Here is a 21,587-nt window from a genome sequence, read left to right on the forward strand (position 1 = left end):
ACGAAGATCCAAACAATTCCCACTGCCCCGCATCCCGCTCCCTTTAGCTCAGAGCCTGGCTCACAGCCCTTGCGAGATAAGGCAGAAGAAGCGGGTCCCGCTGGTGCTGGGTCCGCAAATAGCCTCCTGTTCAAAGCCAGCAAGTCCCATTCCTAACTCTGTGCCTAATTGGCGTTTGGTATGATTTGCTCTTTTTCCTCCTTCTTTCTCGCGCTCCCCCCCCCCCCCCCCCCCCGCAACCCCTTCCATCTATCAAAGTTGTAGCGGGGGAAGTTCCCAAATCCGTGCGAAGGCCAGAGTTGTATCAGAGCGATGGTTGTTGCGCTCTGGTACTTCCAGATCCAACCAGGAGCTAAGAGAACTCATTGTCTGGTGGTCCAATACTTTCCTGGCTTGTATTTACAGTCCAACCCCGACGTGATGAGCCCTGGCGAAGTAACAGCGAAGCAAGCATCAACTGGATTAAAAACTGCACTTTTAGTCAAAACAAAAAACTTCTCGCGTTTGGTTAACGAGGGAGGCGATCCTGCACATTTCAGCCATTCCTCGCCTCCCAACAGTTACCCAGGGAAACAATTCTTGTTCGTGATCTAAATGATTTTTTTTGTCTCTATGCTGATCACCTATTTTTTTCACTCGAAGACTGGCTTTATGTACTTTTCCTCTCCTCTTACACCTATTGAATGGTTAGATAGAATCAAGCTACATGTGTCAGAAGATACACAGATCTACTTTGGAGATTATGTCTGTCTCTGTGTATGTTTACACCCCCATACATATGAATATAAATGTATACACACTCTTCACCATAGTCCTCTTACTAAAATAGAATTTAGTGGTTAAAATGCAGTTCTTCAGTTTTAGGTAGTATAATGATTCTTCTGCCTCTCCTAAAAATTCCCCTACAATATTGAAATTGAATTTGTTGTCAGATTAATACAAACGCTTGAGGCCTTTCTGGAAAACCATTATCATTCACTGGCTAGAAAAATTGCTCTCATTCCTTTAAAACCCAACAACACAAACTTTCTATCTAATTCTCCTTAGCAGAATCAGAAAGGAAGAGGATTGACTTACCCCTGAATGGATGATTACGCTGGGGAAGGGGAACTTTTTGGAAGATGTTTGTTTGATAGCTGTACAGACAGATGCAATTCATTGGCGAAGCTGATTGCCAGTAACGCTATAGATTAGCATGGGGTCTGCAGCACACAGATTCTGATCAATACTCCTGCACTCACATGCCAGATGGTTTTGGTAAGGACAAAAATAAAGTAGTTCAAATCAACTCACTATTATTGTATCTTTTTGTGCTTCTCTAATAACCCTAGTTGGAGAATAAATGTTTTTTTCTGGTCTTTCTACAGGCAAAGAATTGCAGGCATTTTTGAATATTCTGAAAATGGCTCAAATAGTCTCTAAAATAGATGTTGTGTGTGTTATCAGCAAGATAAGTAAAGACAGATCTAGATATGTGACTTGTGAGATTTGTTTATTTCTGTGTATATAACTATATATATATATATATAGTTTATTTTACATTAATAATGTATATTTGCCCAGCTTTAGTTGCTGATATATTTAATCTAGTTGAAAGTATTTATATCTCATTAATTTGCCTGAGGTGTTGATTTAAGAACAAAACAGAGCATGAAACACCTTATTTTTCAAAATATTTGTATAATGTCTACTTTTAACACACTGTTATGCACGGTGATTATACTCTCCAACCTGTGTCATATTTAAAGTGGAATATTACAATGTGCTTTGCTATAACATTTTACAGGCCAGTTTGGCCAAATATTATTAATGAGGGAATTGTATTGACCATATATCACACTTTCTGCATTGTTTACCAGTATATTGAAAAATCATTCAAACGGGGAAAAAAACTCAATGGAATCAAAAGAGTAAAATATGGACTCTTAAATTCTGCAAAGTGCAGTTTTCAAAGCTCTTCTCGTGGCCTTTGGAGTTGTAGTTTTCATCTAATGGTACCATTAAAAAACGCACAAAATAAGTTAACACTTTAAAAAACTGTGCCTGCTATCAAAATTGCCACTGTATAAATGAACCTGAGTGGGAAGACACAATTCAATATTTTACTAAAAGGGGGAGGAGAGACTTAATTTAAAATTAGGACCTTAGCCTGTGGTTCATTCAGGCTGTGCATCTCTCATGTAAATGTTTGCTAAGGGTAAACCTCAAAATGTCCCGTTTCCATTAGAAACTAAACGTGAAACCTGTCGAAATCGTGCCCAGTTGTTACACAAAGAAAGAAATAGGATTGCATGATTTCACAGAGAAACCCAGTATTGATCCGGAGGTGGGAGCATGCAACAACTCACCTTTAAACTCTATCACACGTGATCATTCCCAAGCCCAGGAGTGCAGCTCACAGTGTACATCTTGATCATGATAGAAAATAGGTTTATTTTAGTTTGCACAAACCCACCCCCGCACCTCAAACCCACTCCTAGAAAAAGAAGAGAAATCATATGCTAATGTATTGATGTAAGAAGAGCTTCTTATTTGTGCCAGTGTGAAGTTAGTGGGTCTAGACCTTTGCATATGAAGCACAGATTACAAAAGGCAATAAGAGCACCTGTACTTCAGGATGGCTTTTTTAAAATTTCATGGAATGCTTCAGGAAATGTACAAGCGCCTTGGGTATCAATGGTGACACCAACCAACTAGGAACTGAGAGCTTGCATTAGCATGAGCTTTTGTAGTGAATTAGAGATGCCTGACAACCAAGGCGATCCACCTTTATAAACATAGAGAATGAAACAACTTACTAAATAGATCTGGTGCAAGAGGGAAGGAAGGGTCAGTTAAGAGAATACTTCCACTGACCAGAACTCTAAAGTTGATCCCGTAACATTACTGTATATTCATGTGAGGGGATGTTTTCTCCCTGTGCAGCTAGCAGGAGAAAGGGAAAGGTCAAGGGAGAGTCAGAAGTGTTTTCCAAATGAATCAAATCTTTTTGTAGCCAAGATGGCACATACTGTATTTTGGGCACTTTTCCTTCTTTTCTTATCAAGTTTTCTCTAACAGCTGGAAGTGGTTGGAAGGGGCTGCCTTAAGAAGACCCCCTGCTCTTCTTTTGACAGCTGATCAAAAGAAAATAGGTCACGCTTTTCAAACTTATGTCCACCCTGCCCTTAATTACTGTCTCTTTAAACAAAGGCAACATCTGCGCAACCTCAGCCTGTTCAAACCTCCAGAATAACACAGGGAAAGCAACTTGCTCCTCAAGAATCTGTTACTTTGGGGGGCAGGCAGGGGCTGTTGGCTGCAATGCCCTTTCTCTTGGTGATTGTCTTTCTTCACGGTTTACAGAGGACACAGATTCAAGGAATAGATATGTAGAGGGGCTTTTGAAGAGAGGAGGGGAAACTGAAAGACAGGCCCTGGTCATGCCTTCAGCATCCACCGATCCATTTCAGAACAGAATTAGGACTAGGCAAAAAGTGTATTACCTTCTGGAACGCAGAGATTTCAAAGCCATATGGCAGCGTGTGCTGCATAATGCCTGGCTTTTCTTGGGAGAAAAACGTGGTGCACAGCTTTTTAAAAAGTTAAATGAGCCTGGAGCATGCTGTTCAGACGTGCTGCAGAACGGGGTGGGGAGGGGGCGGCTGCAAAACTTTACTACAAGTAATTAGAACATGTAACTAAATTCTTTTGGGGCATTGTTTTTACAGAGTCCTTCACTTTTGTTTAAAATATTCATCTCTAAAGTGCCCAGAGCTCCAGCTTTGTTTTGCAGTCTGCAGGGATCCAGAGAGACAGAATAGTGTAACAAACGAGCGATTTCTGAGAATAAACTTGAGCAATTGCATAATTAAAACAATGTCTCTGTACTAAGTTGGCGGGCGATGCGCAAACGCAACCCCCCTTCCCATCCCCCGACTTTGTGACGGGGTTAAAATACTGACCATCGGTTGGCAAGCACGGTGTAGTAGAGACAGTTCAGAGGGGGGTGCGCTTAAGTACACTGTGTTACACCGTGGCACTGAATTACCAGGCAGCAGCAAACGGTCGCTTACACGAGTATTTGTGTCAAAGTCACGATTGTAGCATCTTACTTTTGCCTATTATTGAGAGCAAATTCTGCGTCCTGATTCGCAGCTGCTGGGGGAGAGGGCGCTTTCCCCTCGGAGACACAGCGCCTGCCTTTCCCTTGGACAAGGGGGACGCTGCATCTTCAACTTGCTCGCTCTCTCCTTGACGTTTGATTCCCGTGCGGGGGGGGGGGGGGGGGGAGAGAAGGAGCTCTGAAATCTCAGCCAAGCTTTAAGCCTCCAGTCCCACCCATCCCCTTGCCCATTGGAGGGCTCTCCCCGACAAAGCGAGGGCTTAGCATTCCCTCACTGGCCTCTGGCTGGGCTGCCTGTCAGTCCTGGCCCAAGCCCTGCCCAGCCGGGCTAAGCTAGGTTGTTTGAGCAGCAAACCCACTCTGGACAGCTCCAGCTACCTAAACAGAAGACGTAAGAGGAGGAAAGGGCTAGGACATGGCGAGGGAACGGCGCTGGCCCGGCTGATAGAGACTGGTGATTTCCCCCCCTCCCCCCACACACACACGCACTCACACACGCACGCACACACCCTTCCCCCCGCCCCCGCACACACACACATACACACACACACACAACTGAGAGGCCTTATATTCCCCCCCCCCACCTCCGAGCATCCCGCCAGCCCAGCTCCCCCATGGACTGAATGAAGACTGCCTACACCGCCTATCGATGCCTCACCAAAGAGCTGGATGCCTGCGCCATGAACCCGGAGATGACAATGGACAGTCTGGGCAGTTTGCATGGGGCAGCCAGCCATGAGCAGGATCTGCTGGGCAGCCCCAGCCCGCACCACCCCAGCCGCAGCGCCGGATCGCTACGGGTCCATCCTCCTCCTTCGCACCAGGACTTAGCTTCTGCCTCTTCCCGCTCGGCCATGGTGTCCAGCATGGCTTCCCTGCTAGACGGGGCAGGGGATTACCGCCCGGAGCTGTCCATCCCCCTCCATCATGCCATGAGCATGCCCTGTGACTCCTCGCCCCCTGGCATGGGCATGAGCAGCACCTACACCACTCTGACTCCACTCCAGCCCCTGCCGCCCATCTCCACCGTCTCCGACAAGTTCCACCACCCGCACCATCACCCCCATGCCCACCACCACCATCACCACCACCACCACCAGCGCCTCTCCGGCAATGTCAGCGGGAGCTTCACCCTGATGAGGGACGAGAGGGGTCTGCCGGCCATGAACAACCTCTACAGCCCCTACAAGGAGATGTCCGGCATGGGGCAGAGCCTGTCCCCCTTGGCTGGCACCCCCCTGGGCAACGGATTGGGGTCCATCCACAACACCCAGCAGAGCCTCCATAACTATGGACCCCCCAGCCACGACAAGATGCTCAGCCCCAACTTTGATGCCCACACTGCCATGCTGGCCAGGGGTGAGCAGCACCTCTCCCGGGGGCTGGCTACCCCCCCTGCGGCCATGATGTCCCACTTAACCGGTATGCACCATCCTGGACACCCTGGCCATGCTCAGCCTCACGGGCCCGTGTTGGCTTCCAGCCGGGAAAGGCCGCCCTCCTCCTCTGGATCTCAAGTTAACAACTCTGGGCAGTTAGAAGAGATCAACACCAAAGAAGTGGCCCAAAGGATCACCGCAGAGCTGAAGCGCTATAGCATCCCCCAGGCGATCTTTGCCCAGAGGGTGCTGTGCCGTTCTCAGGGGACCCTTTCAGACCTTCTAAGGAACCCTAAACCTTGGAGTAAGCTGAAATCTGGCAGGGAGACGTTCAGGAGAATGTGGAAATGGCTGCAGGAACCCGAGTTCCAGAGAATGTCAGCCTTAAGACTTGCAGGTGAGTTCTGGCACCAATAATACTCTGTGCACATGCAAATAGACAAAGTGTCCCAACGAAAGAGCCACTGAAAAGTGTAATGGGGCGCTGCGGGTACAGACTTTAGGCATAGCCTAGTGCTTGATGTATTCAAGAGGCTGTTTTTTTTAAGGAGCTTCATTCACGATGAATAGATTGCCCTTGTCTTGATTTAATGTCTCCCTTTAATATTCTTAATTTGACTACTTCGAGCTACTGGGTGCTACCAGACTGGCTTGACTGATGGCACTGCTAAGAGGACAATGGTTTGGATGTTTTGTTTTCACCCTGCTCTGTAATCTTTACACATGATCTAGGCTAGAATAGTGCCGAGTTTTTGACATTTCCTATTGCACTTGGAAAATCCCTAATACATCCAGCAAAAGGCTCTTCAGTTTTGACCCACAGTAAGGATGTATGGAAGGTACATTGTATCCTTATTTCTAGGATAGAGGTGTTTTCTTTTGTTTATTTCTCTCGGAAAACTTCCTTGGACATAACAAGAGGTCCCGGGTCTGATGTATTTCATCAATTTTAGGAGAGGAAAAAGCATCAGATTCTGGAAAAGCTGTTATAAAGAATGGCGCATTTTGTGGGAGGTAGTTTTAGAATAGCTGTTCTCCCGGCTTTGAGTGCTTCGGTTTGATTTTTTCACCCTTAGCACCAGTATCTTTCATTTCTGGTAGTAGTAGCTGTCGCATCCACGCATTTATTAGACAAATCACAAAATGTGTATTTCCTTTGCATTGCCGAGGTTGTGTGGATCATTTCAAAGTCTCCTAGATTCCTCAGTGAAAGGAAGCACATTAGGTGTGTGATAAATTACGTGCCGAGAAATTAAGCTATAGATTATTGCATCTAAAAGTATAAGGCTGCAATACCCTCTTTGCATACACGGGCGCTCATTTTTGTACAGAGCACAGAGATGGATTTGAAGCCGAGGGAGAAGACAATCACACTTGGTATATTGTTCTAATGTGAGGTGAGCTGTTTTGTGCTCCCTCTGCTGTAATCAAAGAGAAGTACAACCCTCTATTGTTCTAAGATCACAAGAAATCGTCCATTAAGGTTGCTATTTGAGGGAAGTGGGGGATAATAATACAGATGGTTGAAAAATAAATTGCTATCTGGAAAAGTGTACATGGGATTATGTATAGATGTTTCTTTCCTTGATATAGTGTGCAGTGGAGGAGCGAACCAATAGAGTATTTATGCTTAAAAAATAGACATATTCTGAGGGAAGATCTCTTTTCACACAGTGAGGAGAAAGTGTTTGTCTAGATGAATATCTGCAGTCCTTTCAGCATTGCTTTTGCTCTACATCTGGAAAGAAAGGCATATAAGCAAGAATTAACATATCTGCATTAACTAGAATTTGCTTCACTGTCCCATCACATTTTAACATATAACATAAAATATTGGCCACCTGTTTTTGACACATACTAGCCCTTTACCACAAACTTGTTCCCATTATACAGATATATATAATACTGTGTGTGGCTCATTTTTATAATGTGACAGCTCCATGTTTACAAATGCATTTTAGAAGGGATTTCTACTCTGACAACTGCCTCGTTCACCTGTGGTTGGATTGATTCCAATCTGTAGCAATTAATCGTTTGGTATTATTGATTTGCAGAGGGTAAATAGGAAACAACCTTTCGGAAAGATTACTTTTTGCTTCAAAATCCACCCTCCATTTGGGCGCAGTGGGGGTGACTGTTGTTGTTGTTTCCTGGTTGTGTCAAATACTGAGTGAATTCCTTTCTGGAGCTTCTGAGATTTCTTACTAATTATAATTATTGAATATTATTATTACTATTATTTTATATTACACACTACATCATGGAAAGAAACGCAAAAGGTAGGGGGAGTTGTGTGCGTTATTGTTGTTAACAATGTCCCATTGAAACCTCGTGTGAGATTTGAAATCTTTTGTTTCTAGTTGTGTGTGTGTGTGTGTGTGTGTGTGTGTGTGTGTGTAGTTGGCACACTTTCTAACAATGCAGTTTGGAAACACTATACAATGAAAGGCAAGTTCCACTCCCCTCCTCTTTTCTCATTCGATCTTAGGGACAATTCATGTGTGAGAAGTCCTGAGTGAATAGATCTCTTTGGCCTATCTCAGTGGTCAGTGGGACTCTTGCAGTGCGTCTCTTTGGTAGTAGTGTAGCTGATATGGCAAGCTTTGTGTGAACCACGATTTTTTCCCCAAGTGCAATGTACAAAACAGAGAAGTTAGGGCTCTATTCGGATTCATGCAGAGATACCGTTTGGAATTGGTCAGAGTTGCTAAAATTGCAGGATACGGTATAATCGTTCACTTGAAGTCCTGAATAAAGAAAAGAAGCATATAAAATATATTGCTCTTGAGAGGCGTTTAAATAGATGCATACAAGTATCCGGATTGTATCTAGTATCTGAAGTAAGGTGAGATTTTGCCATTTATTGTGTAGTTTTATTAGCAACAACAAGTGTGTTAAGGGCTTACTGTATATCATAGGAGACTATATTTTGGTCAATAGATCACTCTCCTGTTGTAAAATATGCCGTAGCGGGGATTTGGGTAAGTAGGTATTATGTACTCAGTGTAGCTACAGGGATTGGGGGCTGGGGGGGGGAGAACAGAAGCCATCTCTCCATGCATTATTGATAGAAATCTCTGCACGCCCCACAACTGGAGATGCCAGCGTCACTTTCGTTTGGGTTAAACAGGCACAAACCCGGAGCTTTCGGATCTAAATCCACCACGAAGGGTCTTAGAGATTTTCAGGGGGAAGGAGGCGGCCCAGAGCCACCTGGGTACATTCATTTTTACAGCAGTGCTGTGGGCTTGGTTATTTTCCCCCTTCGATTCCAGTGGCCTCGTCTGGCTGGGGGCGGGGGAAAGAGCACAGGACTGGGAAGGTGATTTTGTTCTTGACTCCGTAGGCTATTAAAAATTCATGGTATCTTCTCTAACACACCAGGGCGAGATGGGGGGGGGGGTATTTATTCCTTCGCCTTTTCAGCATTATGAATGTATCTCGCTGCAGAGTCTGTGTTTGTCTGCGGCGATGTGCTCCTGGAAAGAAACGGTCTTTGGCATCAAGTAGAATCAATTCTGGGATCTTTTCGGAAGGAGGCTTTCGAGGGGTGGGATGCACATTTAATGTTACTAATCAAATTATGATGCCTTCGAAGCGGGAGAGCTCACGCGTTAATGGTTTTCACCTTTGTGATACAATCACTTACGCGCGCGCACACGAAATTGAACGATTTTCAATTAGGGAAACATCACTACTGAAGGCAGAGGAGATCTGCATACAATAATGAGGTGACGAATATGCCAGTTGCCTTATCTACATCGGGGAAGACATTAAAACTAAAGCCCGTCATCTGCTATAGCTTTCATTGGGGGGTAACTGTTGTGGCGCTAATTCTAACATGTGACTTTTCCTGCAGTGATCTGTAATAGCTCATTTAGGACATTGTCATTTCGATTAACATCCAACGTGTCCCAGCCTCTGTCCCTCGACAAAAGAGTGCCGTTCGCATGGTGGATGCACACTCGAGATCCCTGTAACTGACGTTATTTTCTCGGCACAGTTATACACACGGTCCCTTTGACACCAAAGGCAAGAGCAATCATGTTTATCCACATTCCAGACCCTATCCTGAGCCTGTTGAAGTCAATGGGATTTCTGCTGCTTTCTGAGACGGCAGGATTGGGATCTAACTTTTCATATTTGAAGCCCTGTTCATTGATGCTAACCGCACTCCTTCCAGCTAAACCCAGAGAGGATAGGAAAGATGTAAAGAAACGCATCTAATAGTTAATGATTATGGATAAGATTTCCTAATATTTTAACCCATTCCTGTAACGACATTAGACAGAGCGTTCACATTTCTCTGCAACTCTTTCAGTGAGAGAATAGATATTTATGGATAGGTTTATGTTTGTGTGTGGAACCACAGAATCTCAGATATAGCTGCACAGATGGGACTAGACATATGCCTATATGTGTAGCCACAGCTTATACTATAATATCATATTGCGATATTCTATTATAACCAATGCAAAACATAATCCTGTACCTACGGTGTCAAATCACTGTAGTCAATAGGCACCTTGCGCCCTATAGAAACGTGTATTAACATTTGTACATAACACAGACATACTTTTGCGTGATGAGCTGATCAAATTAATAATTGAAGAGCTAGCTCACTACTGTCCTTGTCTTTTCGAGTCCCCTGTGAATCAATAACACCTTTCTAATATGCATTAGTGCTGGGTCCCTGAGAGCATTGAGGGTAGGCGAGAGAGAACACCACACGCGAAACAACCCGGGGAACAGGATCCCATCAAGCGAGAAGGCTCCAACATTTATTTTTATTCCAGTCTTTCCAGCCATGTGGTTATGTCACTTTTCTCAAACCAATGTGTATATGGAGGGAGATCGATGCTGATAATGTTTAGAAGATTAAAAGAGCATTAATGCTGGCAACAGTAACATAAACGTGTGGACCCAGTTTTCATTGATCTGGAACCTGATCCGGCTTGTTTCCAGTAAAGCTGATGGCGCTGGCTTTCCCAGCACAAGACTCCCCCATGTGTGTGTGTATGTCTCGCAATCCCTCACTCTCCCCAGGCCTAGTTGCGAATCTGCCCCAAACGTTGGCTAAGCAGATTGTGAAAGATAATGGCCAACATGGAGAGTCACCCTACAAACCAGGTTTCGCTTCCCCGAGGGAGCCGATCCTGCAGCCCCGTGGGGAAGCAGGCGGCGGCTCGGGCCTCGGGCTCGCTCTCCCCCAGGAGTGATGCCAAGAGGTGACCATACGGCTGGGTGCTTCGCTTCATTGCGGTACTAAGCTAGCAGAAGGAAAGGCCGGCGTTAGAGGGGACGCTTTTCACTTGGACCAGTACAGAAATGACCCCTGTGCCTGCCTCGTCTCCCTAGGAGATGGCTCTCAGTGTGAAAGCTCCCAGCTCCGAACAGAAGCTGTCTGACACTGCATGAGGTTAAGCAGGCTAATGGAGACAGATTGAAGTGGGGCTTCCATCACCCCTTCTTCCCAATTCCTTCTCTCAGCCCCCAAATCTGGACAGTTGCTGCTGTGCATGCGTAGTCATCGCTTTCCCTAACTTGCTCACAAACTCTGCATACTATAAATGACTGTGTACGTGATGTACATGTAAATACAGCATCCCAGCCTTAACTAGTCACATGAGCTAACAAGGGGGTTCTACTCTTAGATCAATACAGAGGGATTTAAAAACTCCCTACACAGGTAAATTACACGGTAGACAGTTGCTCGCTGAGCAATAACAAACATTTTAAACTCTTCTGAATAATCGGCCTTCATTCTGTTTTTCTACCTCTTTGTGCCCATTTTTTTAAAGTTTCAGTTTTTTAAAAGCACAACCAAATACGTTGGGGGTAGCGATCCGATGAAACCAAAACACAAAAGTTTCAGCGTTAAGGGTTTCCTTGACATCCCTGTGTAGTCTAGCCACTAGGGAATGGAAATTATTTCACTTCTTGACTCCACTAAATGAAGGACTGTGGCATCTGAAAGCCCTACCCACAATTGTGAATAAGGAGGACATTCCAACTTTAAACTTGAATATATATTTTTTGAGGTTTAGGTAAAAATTTATATATTTGATCTCTCTCTCTCTCTGTTTCTCTCTCTCTCTCTGTCTCGGTGTGTGTGTGTCGCACACTCATGCACAACACACATGTTCTTGCTATATAGTTCTTTCCACCCTTCTCCCCAAAAATATTTCAGTTCAGAACAAAACCAAATGTATACGATTGATCCGAGTTTGTTTGTTTGTGGCTAAGATGGAGCCTCAAAATGAGATGGATGGTGGGGGTTTGCGTTTGTGTGTTGGTTCGTTCTTTGGTTTTGTTTGTTTGTTTTGATATTTCGTTTTTAAATGTATTTAGATCGCCACCTAAAGAACTGTCTGTGTTTTTTAATTGGAAGTATCCAAGCATTCTTTTTTAAAAAAAAACTTTGCTTATAACAAACTAAAACCAAACATAAAAACTCAACAACGATAAATCTATCTCCCCCCGATTCTCCTTCTAAATGGTGCTCTCCAGGTGTTTTTTCCCTCGTGGGTAGGTGGATATCCTCTGGAACGGAGCGAGTTCTGCAAGGGACTTGTTTGTCGTTTCATTTTTGTCGCCTCCGGCACGGAATAGTTTGGCAAGTCCCCAAAGCCGTGGTTTTCAGCTGATCTGAGCCGGGCTGCTGGGAGATCCTAGCTCGCCGTCTGTAGAAGAGGGGAACGGCTTAGCACAGTAGCCCGTGTACCGTGTCCGATGAGACACGATGGGGAAAGGCAGGTTTGCGTTTCCAGCCGTGCCACGAGTGTATTCCTCCCGCTTCTCCTTCCAAGCGCATTGACGCTGGAACTAGCTGCTTTCTGGAAATGCGAATCCCCTTCCCCCTCCCCCCCCCAGCACTTTCGGTGCAGGAAGGGGTCACCTTCGCGGATCCGGGATGCTTTGTAAACATGCAAAAACTCCGAGCGGATCGGAGCGTGCGGATGGGCTGGAAGATACAGATGATCTAACTATACTGTGCTCTGGCTCCCCGGTAAAACCGGGGCGCGTTTACTCCCTGAGCTCAGGTGGTAACAGTGAAACGCCCCGATGGGTTTTTTTGTGTGGGGGATATATTTAATTATTGCTTATAAATCCTACCCCCTCCCTCCAGCAGCCCACTTTCTGTAACCGTGGCCTAAGCATTTTGTTGCTTGCATTGTAAACACGGAGCAGGAAGCCCCACCGGTTCAGGGAGCACGTCGAGGGCAGACCTTTCGTGCCAGGAGTGCCCTGTTTCACGCACATCCCATCCCAGCACCCATCTCTGCCATGTGCCCGTCCAGCCTGGCGCCTGATTCTCCCGGGGAGACGAGAACCGCGTAAGGAGGCCCGGAGAGATTCACAGCGGGGAAGGACCTTTGTAATTGACAGCGTTCTCTGGAGCATTGATTTCTGGCTAGCACGTGTGAATATGCAGTCTCATTGCCTCCGTGTTTGCTTTTCCTTTCTCCTCTTTCTTCTTCTTTCAACCCCGACTTTCCCCTTGAATGAGAGGAAGAACCCAAACGCTGCTCAGGTTACAATAACACGAGCACCTCATGCTGTCCTCTTTCCTGCCAGTTCTTCTCAAATGTAACTAACCTATGTTATCTTCCGGGAGAAGCCCGTCCCTGCTTGTCAGGTAACGCTAGTGGTGTGGCTGTACGTAGTGTTTATTTTTTTCATAGATTATGAAGAGGTCGGTTGCTCATCTCCAACCGTTTCTGTACTTGAATTATCAAAATTGCTTAATAGCTTTATAGCCTTCCGTGCAATCCCTGGATATAAAACTATCGGCCGTGTTTGCCCAGCTCTTAGAGATGTAGAAGCTCAGGCGGTACAGATTTCAATCATGATCTCAGATTTATTGAACTAGGGGACTATAGCTAAACCTCACTATACATAGTTGCTATGGGTCAAATCCCATTAATTTTGCAATTGATTTTAATAGGGCCAAGATTTGGCTCCCATGTCTCTGTTAACGAATTAGTTGTTCATCAAATGTTTTGAAGATACAAGAACATTATTTCCATTGTCTCAGTGTGTGTGCATGTGTGTACAAATCTTTCCAAAAGTTTTCTATAGTGTCAGGTCATCATATATGTGTGCATGTGTGTACAAATCTTTCCAAAAGTTTTCTATAGTGTGAGGTCATCTATGTATTAAAAGGACAATACTTGAGATAGTAATATTCTAAGGAAAGGCCAGAATCTCAAATAACAGTTGCCAGAATGTCTAAAAATGGCTGTAAAAGTTTATAGACCGCATTGCACACAAAGGGGCCAGTTTGCAATGCTTACCAGGATAAAACTCCCATTGTTTTTCATTGGGAATTTTTTCTTTGTAAGGCCTGAAGAATCAGGCCCAAAATATTCAAAGGGAAGACATATTTGTATTCATGCAGGGCTGCTCTATATCATTTTAGGATGAATTATTCTCATGAAAACTGGCAGACATTGTTTGGGTTATAAGCATAGCTCTAAAGTAATTTAATCGCACTTGGACCTTAGCTCGTGTAATCAAATGTACATATACTTTTTCCTGCAGGAAGAAAATAGTTTAAATGTATATAGTCTACATTTACTTTGGAGCATGTCACAAGTACTAATCATATGGAACCAGGAAAAGGAACGGGAACATTTAAGGGAAAAGAATCAGACTTTTTATAGAGGACAAAATAACTATATTTGTTTGTAACGAGGAAGGAATGTGCATTCCTGTGTATCCACCTCCCTTTTTCAGCGTGTTTATCATCTCAACATGTAATGTAGGTACCCCCGTCATCGATTCATTTCTGTTAATATTATATTGATCAGGAACCTGCAATCCTTACTCAACCAAAAGTCCCACTGAAGCCAACGGGACTTTTGCCTGAATAAACAGTGCAGGATCAGGTCTTATGAATAATAAAATAGCCATTTGCAATTGGAGTCCTGCCTGTTGAGGACTGCTGGCTCAGGAGTGGCCAAAGTGCTGGTTCTCAGCAGCTTCCCCAGTCAGTTGGTTTTGGTTTGGATTCTTTGGACCTGATTCTAATCTCCCTGACACAGAGTGCAGTAGCAGCGACGCTACTGAAGTCAATGGATTTACATTGGTGCAAAACAAGTAAGAGTTCAGAGTTAGGCCCAGTACATTGGTTTGAATGCTCGGACCCTGACCCTGCTGTGCCTGAAGTCATTGGCAAAGCTTCCATTCATTTCAGTGGGAGCACGAGCAGGCTATTTGTTTAGTGATTGTGCATTACTACCCTTTTTGAATTTTACTGATTTAAATGTACTTTCGTGCAGTGTTCGCAGGTGCCTGTATTATTAATTAGTTAATAAGTGAATGGCTAAAGTCAATTTATTAAAAATAATAACAATGTTAATTAATAATAATTATGATGCAAGCATGTCCTGTGTTGACTGTAGGTTCCAACGTTCCTAAGTCCTTGGGCCAGACTTTCACATTAAATATAAGAGGGCAGCTTCAATCTGCTCCATTTTATGCAAATTGATATGACCCTGGGACTTCTGCCCAGTTTCCAGTACAGCCCCCTCAACTGGCAAACTTCTTATCCCCCTGGTTTAAGTGGGAATTCTCTGAGTCTGTTAGAGAATCTGTTGTAAACACAGATCCACTGATTTGCATTTGTCAGAGAGGAAAGTTAAACCAGTGAAAAGAGAACTCTTTACTGTTTTATGCAGGGCCAGGGAAACCTTTTGTGTTGATCCTATTGATCCAATCTTTCCCTTTAAGGAAACCACACAGTTAAAGACCCCCCCATTCAATAGATTTATCCTTCATGCTTGCAATATTCTTTTAAGTGGTCTCATCTAGGGTAGTATGGCAGCATTAAACCTGAGATCCAAATAAAAGATAAGTTAAAAAAATACAATGGGATTTTAAATATTAGAAAACTAAGGGCCCCTCCTGCAGCCTTTGTCCCAGTAAATCTCCCATTGAAGTCAATGCTGAAGTCAGTGGGAGTTTTGGCTGAGAAAGGACTTGTAGGGCTAAGCCCTAAAATATTTGCCAAAATGTGCAATTATTTCTCCTTCAGATATGTTAATTTTTATTGAGTCTTTAGTGTATTTACATGTTGGAAAGCACATGTACAAATATTCTTATAAATTGTAAGTTAGTCTTAATACATGAGTTTTTCACTTATATTTCAGTGCCAATTGATTTTTCAAATGTATGTCCAAGCCAGAATTTTGAACTGCTCTATTTAAGTATAGAATATTTTGAAACCAATGGATTTGCAACCATTTGCCCCTGCTGAGATCTCTTCCAAAGAGTTTTCATGTGGCATTTTGGGGGTAGATATGATGTTAGATGGGCCCTGGGAAGAGTCCATAGGATTGTAAAACAAAGTACAGGAATGACTGCTACATTCCTTGGATAATGCTAACGTGTTGTGCTAATTCCAATAACTACAGACTGTGAAAGGCCCTTTCGCTTACAGCACTAATCTGCTAGATCAGACTCACTAATTCTGTGGCCTTTTAACTGCATGAATAACAAATAAGGAGACATTCTGTTTTAATTCTCTATTTGATCTGGGCTTAATTGTGCAGTTCTTAAATTTTTGTCACGATGAAAAATATTAATGATCCCTAGGTGAGTTAATGCATTTATCTGTTTAGGGAGTTCAAAGGGCAGAGTTCAACTATGGTTCAGGTTAATTGAACACAAAGCCATATCCTAATGTCTGTGTTGCCTGCGAAGTACTAAAAGTCAGAATATTATCACTTAGAAGATAGACCAAATCTCTGTTAAGCAAATACTGCACCAAATGTAAGGTAAGCAGACATATGAAGAATGCAATTAAAATTGCTCTCATTACAAAGTCGTATGTAAGTTACCAAGCTCAACTTGGTTATGAAATGCCTGGTAAAACCTTTGAGTCCCCTTGGGTGAGAAGTGTTTTCTCATTGGAAAATTGCTTTATTGGTACCACTGACCTGTAGAGCAGCTGCTGCAGCTTGGACTGAAAATCAGCTCTCAGAATAATGTGCTCCTATTAAAATGGATAAGACATTTGTTTACACAGTCAGGGCATGCAGCAAGTGCAGTTAACCCCATCCAAATTGTTTGCTGTTTTGAAAAGTCAAGGGTCACAATTAGCCCTAATGTACAAAAAATGATAGTTCCCAGTGAGGGCAAAACACTGGGTAAGACCAATCCTGCACTCTGTAAATACTTCTGATTTTTTCTGGGCTGGTCACCAAAGTGCTTGCATAACTTGTTTGCATTTCCTGATTGCTGAATCATGTAGCTGATGATGAAACATTTTGTACTAAAATGCCATCAATGATTCATCTATACAAAATACTTCCACTGGCCACTTTTTATTTATATTCACTTGATCACTGTGCATTTCAGCAAACATGAATGTGCAAACAGTGCTTTTATTTGGAATATAGTCTGGATAAATGCAGGATCAAGATGAAGACAAATATGCAAACACTGCTGGAGACAGAAATTGAGTTCTGAGCTACTGTTTTCCCAACAGAGGTGGAAGGGAGTCCCTTCCAGCTCTGAACCATAGCACCACCTACTGGTGGCTTTATTATCACATAAAAAAACGCCACACACACACACACACACCAGACCAAGGGTCCATGTAGCCCAGTATCTGACAGTGGGCAGTGCCAGATGCTTCAAAGGGAATGAACAGAACAGGACAATTTCAAGTGATCCATCCCCCGTCGTCCAGTTGCAGCTTCTAGCAGTTGGAGGTTCAGGGAAACCTGAGCATGGGGTTGCATCCCTGACCATCCTGGCTAATAGCCATTGATGGATCTATCCTCCATGAACTAATCTAATTCTTTTTTGATCCTTGGTATATGTTTGGCCTTCACAACATCCCCAGGCAATGAGATCCACAGATTGACTGTGTGCTGTGTGAGGAGGTACTTCCTTATGTTTTGTTTTAAACCTGCTGCCTACTAATTTTATTGGGTTACCCCCAGTTCTTGTGTTATGTGAAGGGCTAAATAACACTTCCTTATTCACTTTCTCCCCACCAGTCATGATTTTATACACCTCTATATATCCCCCCTTAGTCATCTCTTTTCTAAGGTGAACCCATTCTCTTTAATCTCTCCTTGTATGGAAGCTGTTCCATACCCCTAATCACCTGCGTTGCCCTTCTCACAGTTTTTGAGATGGGCTGGCTAGAACTGCATGCAGTATGCAAGGTGTGGGTGTACTTTGGATTCACATAGTGGCATTATGATATTTTCTGGTGTATTAACTATAAGCTGTTTATCTTCAGAAAGTGGGCCAAAAAACTTAAGCACTTAAATCCATATTCAAGCACCTAAATAAAGGAAGTTTAATTTTCAAAGGTGCTGAGCATGCACAGCTTCCATTGACTTTAATGGAAGCTATTAATACTCAGCACTTTTGAAAGGTACCGAGGCCCAGATCCTAAGGGATTTAGGTGCCTAAATCCCATTGATTTCAGTGGGAGGAACATCCGGGGCTAGCAGCTTCCATTAAAGTCAAAGGAAGCAGTGGATGCTCAACATCTTTGAAAATCAGGCCACTTTTAGATAGAGGCCTAAATAAGGATTGAGATGACTATAAGAATTCTGCTTTGAAAATCTTAGCCATGAACAACATTCACTGTATGCACAATTGCTAGCAAAGTCTATTCTATTCTGTTCTGGTTCTTAGACCACCCGCAACCCCATGGTATCTGAGCACCTTCCAGAGGTGTATTAAGAGATATGGCTTGTATCTGTCATGTGTGGTTTACTCTCACTCTATCTCTCATGCTTTTCCCAAGGGAGAAATTGTGTGTGCAATGGCTTTTATTATTGTAGTTGTTGTTAAGTGATAGATATATATTGCTATTAGCAAAGGCAAGGTCAAAGAAGTGTACCTTGCATTTGGTACAGAAAGAGGGGAGGTTTGTGGTGGTACTTTGTTCTTGTGGAAGTTTGTTCCACAGTCTGGAACCAGCACCCAAGAAAGCTCTTCTTTGTCTTTCTTTTATTAACTGCCTACCTGCTACATAGATGCAGTGGTGATTTCCCCGAGATTGAAATGCTTCATCTGCTGCTACTACGCTTAATTGCTGTATGGTAAAATCATTTGTTTGTATGTAATGAGCAATATCTTGGAACTTCTGTGGTCAATATAAGATATTCACCAAGATTAGAAAATTCAATATGAAATTTTTTATAAACAAAGAAAGACGATAACAGACAGAAGTTCATGACATTAAATTCATTAAAAAGTTAAGACATCTTAACAGCAATTACAGAGAAATTAGAGGAGCACACTGGGATACATAATCGCATTCTTTGGCAATGTGAACTAAATGTCCTTAATGCCGTAGCTATGTGGAAGGCAAGTGTGTGCTTGCATTTCTTTGCACGTAATACCGAGCATACAAATACTTTTTGCAGCTGGATCTTCATGTTAATTTCAGTACCATGAACAGTTACTGCTTTGCAACCTCAAAAATATCAGGCCAATGTTTTTCCCAAAAGACCATGTGGGGTAAGAGCTGGACCAGCATGCGACTGTGGGGCCCCAGATCTGCATGTTCCTGCAGACCAGAGGGCTCAGTCCTAGAGGCTCTTTCTTTTCCCTGGGATGTTGCTAAGTAGGCCCTTTGAGGACTGGTTTAATAAAGAGCTAGAAAGGGGTTAGGAATGCTGGTTAGGATACTGGGACATGTTTCTCATTTAGATAAAAAGAAACTTGTTGGTGCAATTTCTAGGACAAACACAGACATTTCTGTTTATTTCACTGCCTTCAGCAGTAAGAATAAGAATATAGTTTTGCTATGACTTCCTTATTCTCTAGATGGTCTTTGAATGCATCATGATTCACTGTTCATTGGTGCATTTTTACCATCTATGTCAGTATGTCTGTCTATATTTTAGCTACATTTTTGAATGGATTTGTGGGACTACATATTTTATCTCCTGTAAATGTAGCTCAAAATTAAGAGGTAACAACATATATAAATATTAATGGAAATACATTCAATATTTTTAAATAGCATACATTTATAATAATAATCTCTTGAATTGTATTTTTAATGTTGAACTAAATATCTTAGTTCTTATAAACTGTTTCGAAGGTGCTTAGTGGCTCCAAATGTTAGAAGTAGCCTCACCAGATATGGATTGGTGGGTAGTACCTGTCATCCATGTAAGAAATTGTGTTGCCATGTGATAAATTGCATTTATCATGTGCCAGCTTTTTTAAGCAACCTCTAGTCCTACCTTATTGCTCCATCTGATCCCCAAATACACTGATCACAATTCTGCTCTCCTTATAAAAACACACTGATCACAATTCTGCTCTCCTTTTAATTGAAGGTCATCTCTATTAACCAATGAGTTTTTGTCAGTCTCTTGATTGGTTGCTGAGTGCAGGTCTGACTCTATTTTTCATTAGATGTATTTCTATTTCTCCCTCTCTCTCTCTCCTTTTAAAAAAAATCACTCTCTGTATTTTTTTTTCACTCTGGCTATTTCTGGTCTCTGTTTCTTCGTTAGATTTTTTTTCTCAGTCCCTGCTCTCTGCTTCTTGAGCACTAGCATTCAAGCTGAACTTCCAAAGCGTTAATGTTCTAAAGTAGGCAGAATGTATTTGCCCATCCCTAATTCACATTCAGGTAAACTTGTAAAAAGAGAACAAAAGTGTTCTTTGTCAATCACTCTCTATTGTCCTTCTCCCCTTGTTCTTCATAAGGCTTGATGAAGCCTTATACTTCTGTAGGATGCCTGTAGGTGACTCAGAGAAGCACACTTATTGGTGGTCCTTGCTACGCTTTTGGAAAAGATATAGTATGTGTGGCCCTCAGCCACAAACTGGAGGTCATGCCTCCATCCCGTCCAGACACATATCACTCAGCTATGGCAAGCCTCCCCCACTGCACCCTCCTCTGGGGCATCTAGCTCTAGTACTAGCAGGCCCCTCCTTGGTTCAGAGAGATGAGCAGGCCTTTTATGGCTGCCTTCAGAATGGAAGCTGTTAGGGTGGAGAGGGCACCTCTAGCACAAAGGCAGTCATAATTGGGACATGAATGTCTTGAGACACCATTAGGTTTGTGTGTGTTAGAAATTACCTTTTTCTCCCCGGTGAAAGATCCTGGTGTGCAGTCCTACTCCTGCATCCTTTTCCACACAAACTTCTCATTGATTTCTGGGTGAGTTTTGCATGCAGGATTCTGCTTCTCTCTCAGGTGGGTTTAGTAATAAGGCAAAATATTCAGGAGTCAACCTGCCATTGCATTGATTTTGAAGGAAAATGCAAAAGAAAAAAGCCATTAGGGTAAAAAAAAAAGCACAAAAATCAAGCAATTACATTGTGAAAAAGTGGGTTCAAAATACTGGTGAAGTGCACAGCTGAAAAAGTGTTGGGCTAGCACTGGATGCTGGCTGTTTCTTAAGACCCACATTACCTCTTAGACCAAAATTGTCTCTAAGTAACTGAGGAATGGGTTGATGAGTTGGGCATGCTTTTTTCCACAAGGTCTCCTCTAGTAATATGGAGAGAGAAAAAGCTGAGGGCTAGACTGAGCCCTCAGGCTCAGCCCGGATTCAGGGATGGCACAAAGGAGAGGAAGAGGTGCTCCAGGAAGGGACTGTTCTGCAGAGAGACAATTCCTCCCCTGCTCGCCCTTCCTCTGGGAGGGGGGAAGTTACTACATCCCTTTCTGGAGGTGCAGATTACACTCCACTCTACTCCCCTCCCTGCCCTTCTTTGCCCCCACCCTGCCCACTTGCTCACAGTCAGATGTATGAACAGCCCCTGTTTGTCGTCTCAGTAGCAAAAAGCTGAGAAAGGTCCCCTCCCCCAACCATCCTTAACAAGAGCTGGGGACAATCTACGTAGACCCTTAATAGACTCTCAGTGACTTCGTATCAGGCCTATAAATGGCTTAGTTGCTGACTATAAAAGTTTTCCGGTCCAAACATTACACATAAGGACTCAAATGCACAAATGTCACTAGCCCCCATTGTATCCCATTAACGTGAGCCATTCCCAGTAAGTCATTATTCTCTCTTATCAGTCATGAATCACAATCTCTGGAAAACGTAGGACTAGGAATCTGGAGATCTAAGTACCACTCCTGCCACTGACTTCCTGCG

General features: G+C 43.2%; 1 protein-coding gene across 1 annotated transcript in view; it reads left to right on the forward strand.

Moving 5' to 3' along the window:
* Nucleotides 1-4,690: 4,690 nt before the first annotated feature.
* ONECUT2 (one cut homeobox 2) overlaps nt 4,691-21,587 on the forward strand; it is a 55,437-nt gene continuing 38,540 nt past the window's right edge. The window contains exon 1 of the mRNA XM_034773776.1: nt 4,691-5,881. Within this exon, the coding sequence (XP_034629667.1) occupies nt 4,729-5,881 (1,153 nt within the window). The 5' untranslated portion in view covers nt 4,691-4,728. The remainder of the gene's footprint in view (nt 5,882-21,587) is intronic.

This window comes from Trachemys scripta, chromosome 6 (genome assembly GCF_013100865.1).
Source record: "Trachemys scripta elegans isolate TJP31775 chromosome 6, CAS_Tse_1.0, whole genome shotgun sequence".
Lineage (NCBI taxonomy): Eukaryota > Metazoa > Chordata > Testudines > Emydidae > Trachemys > Trachemys scripta.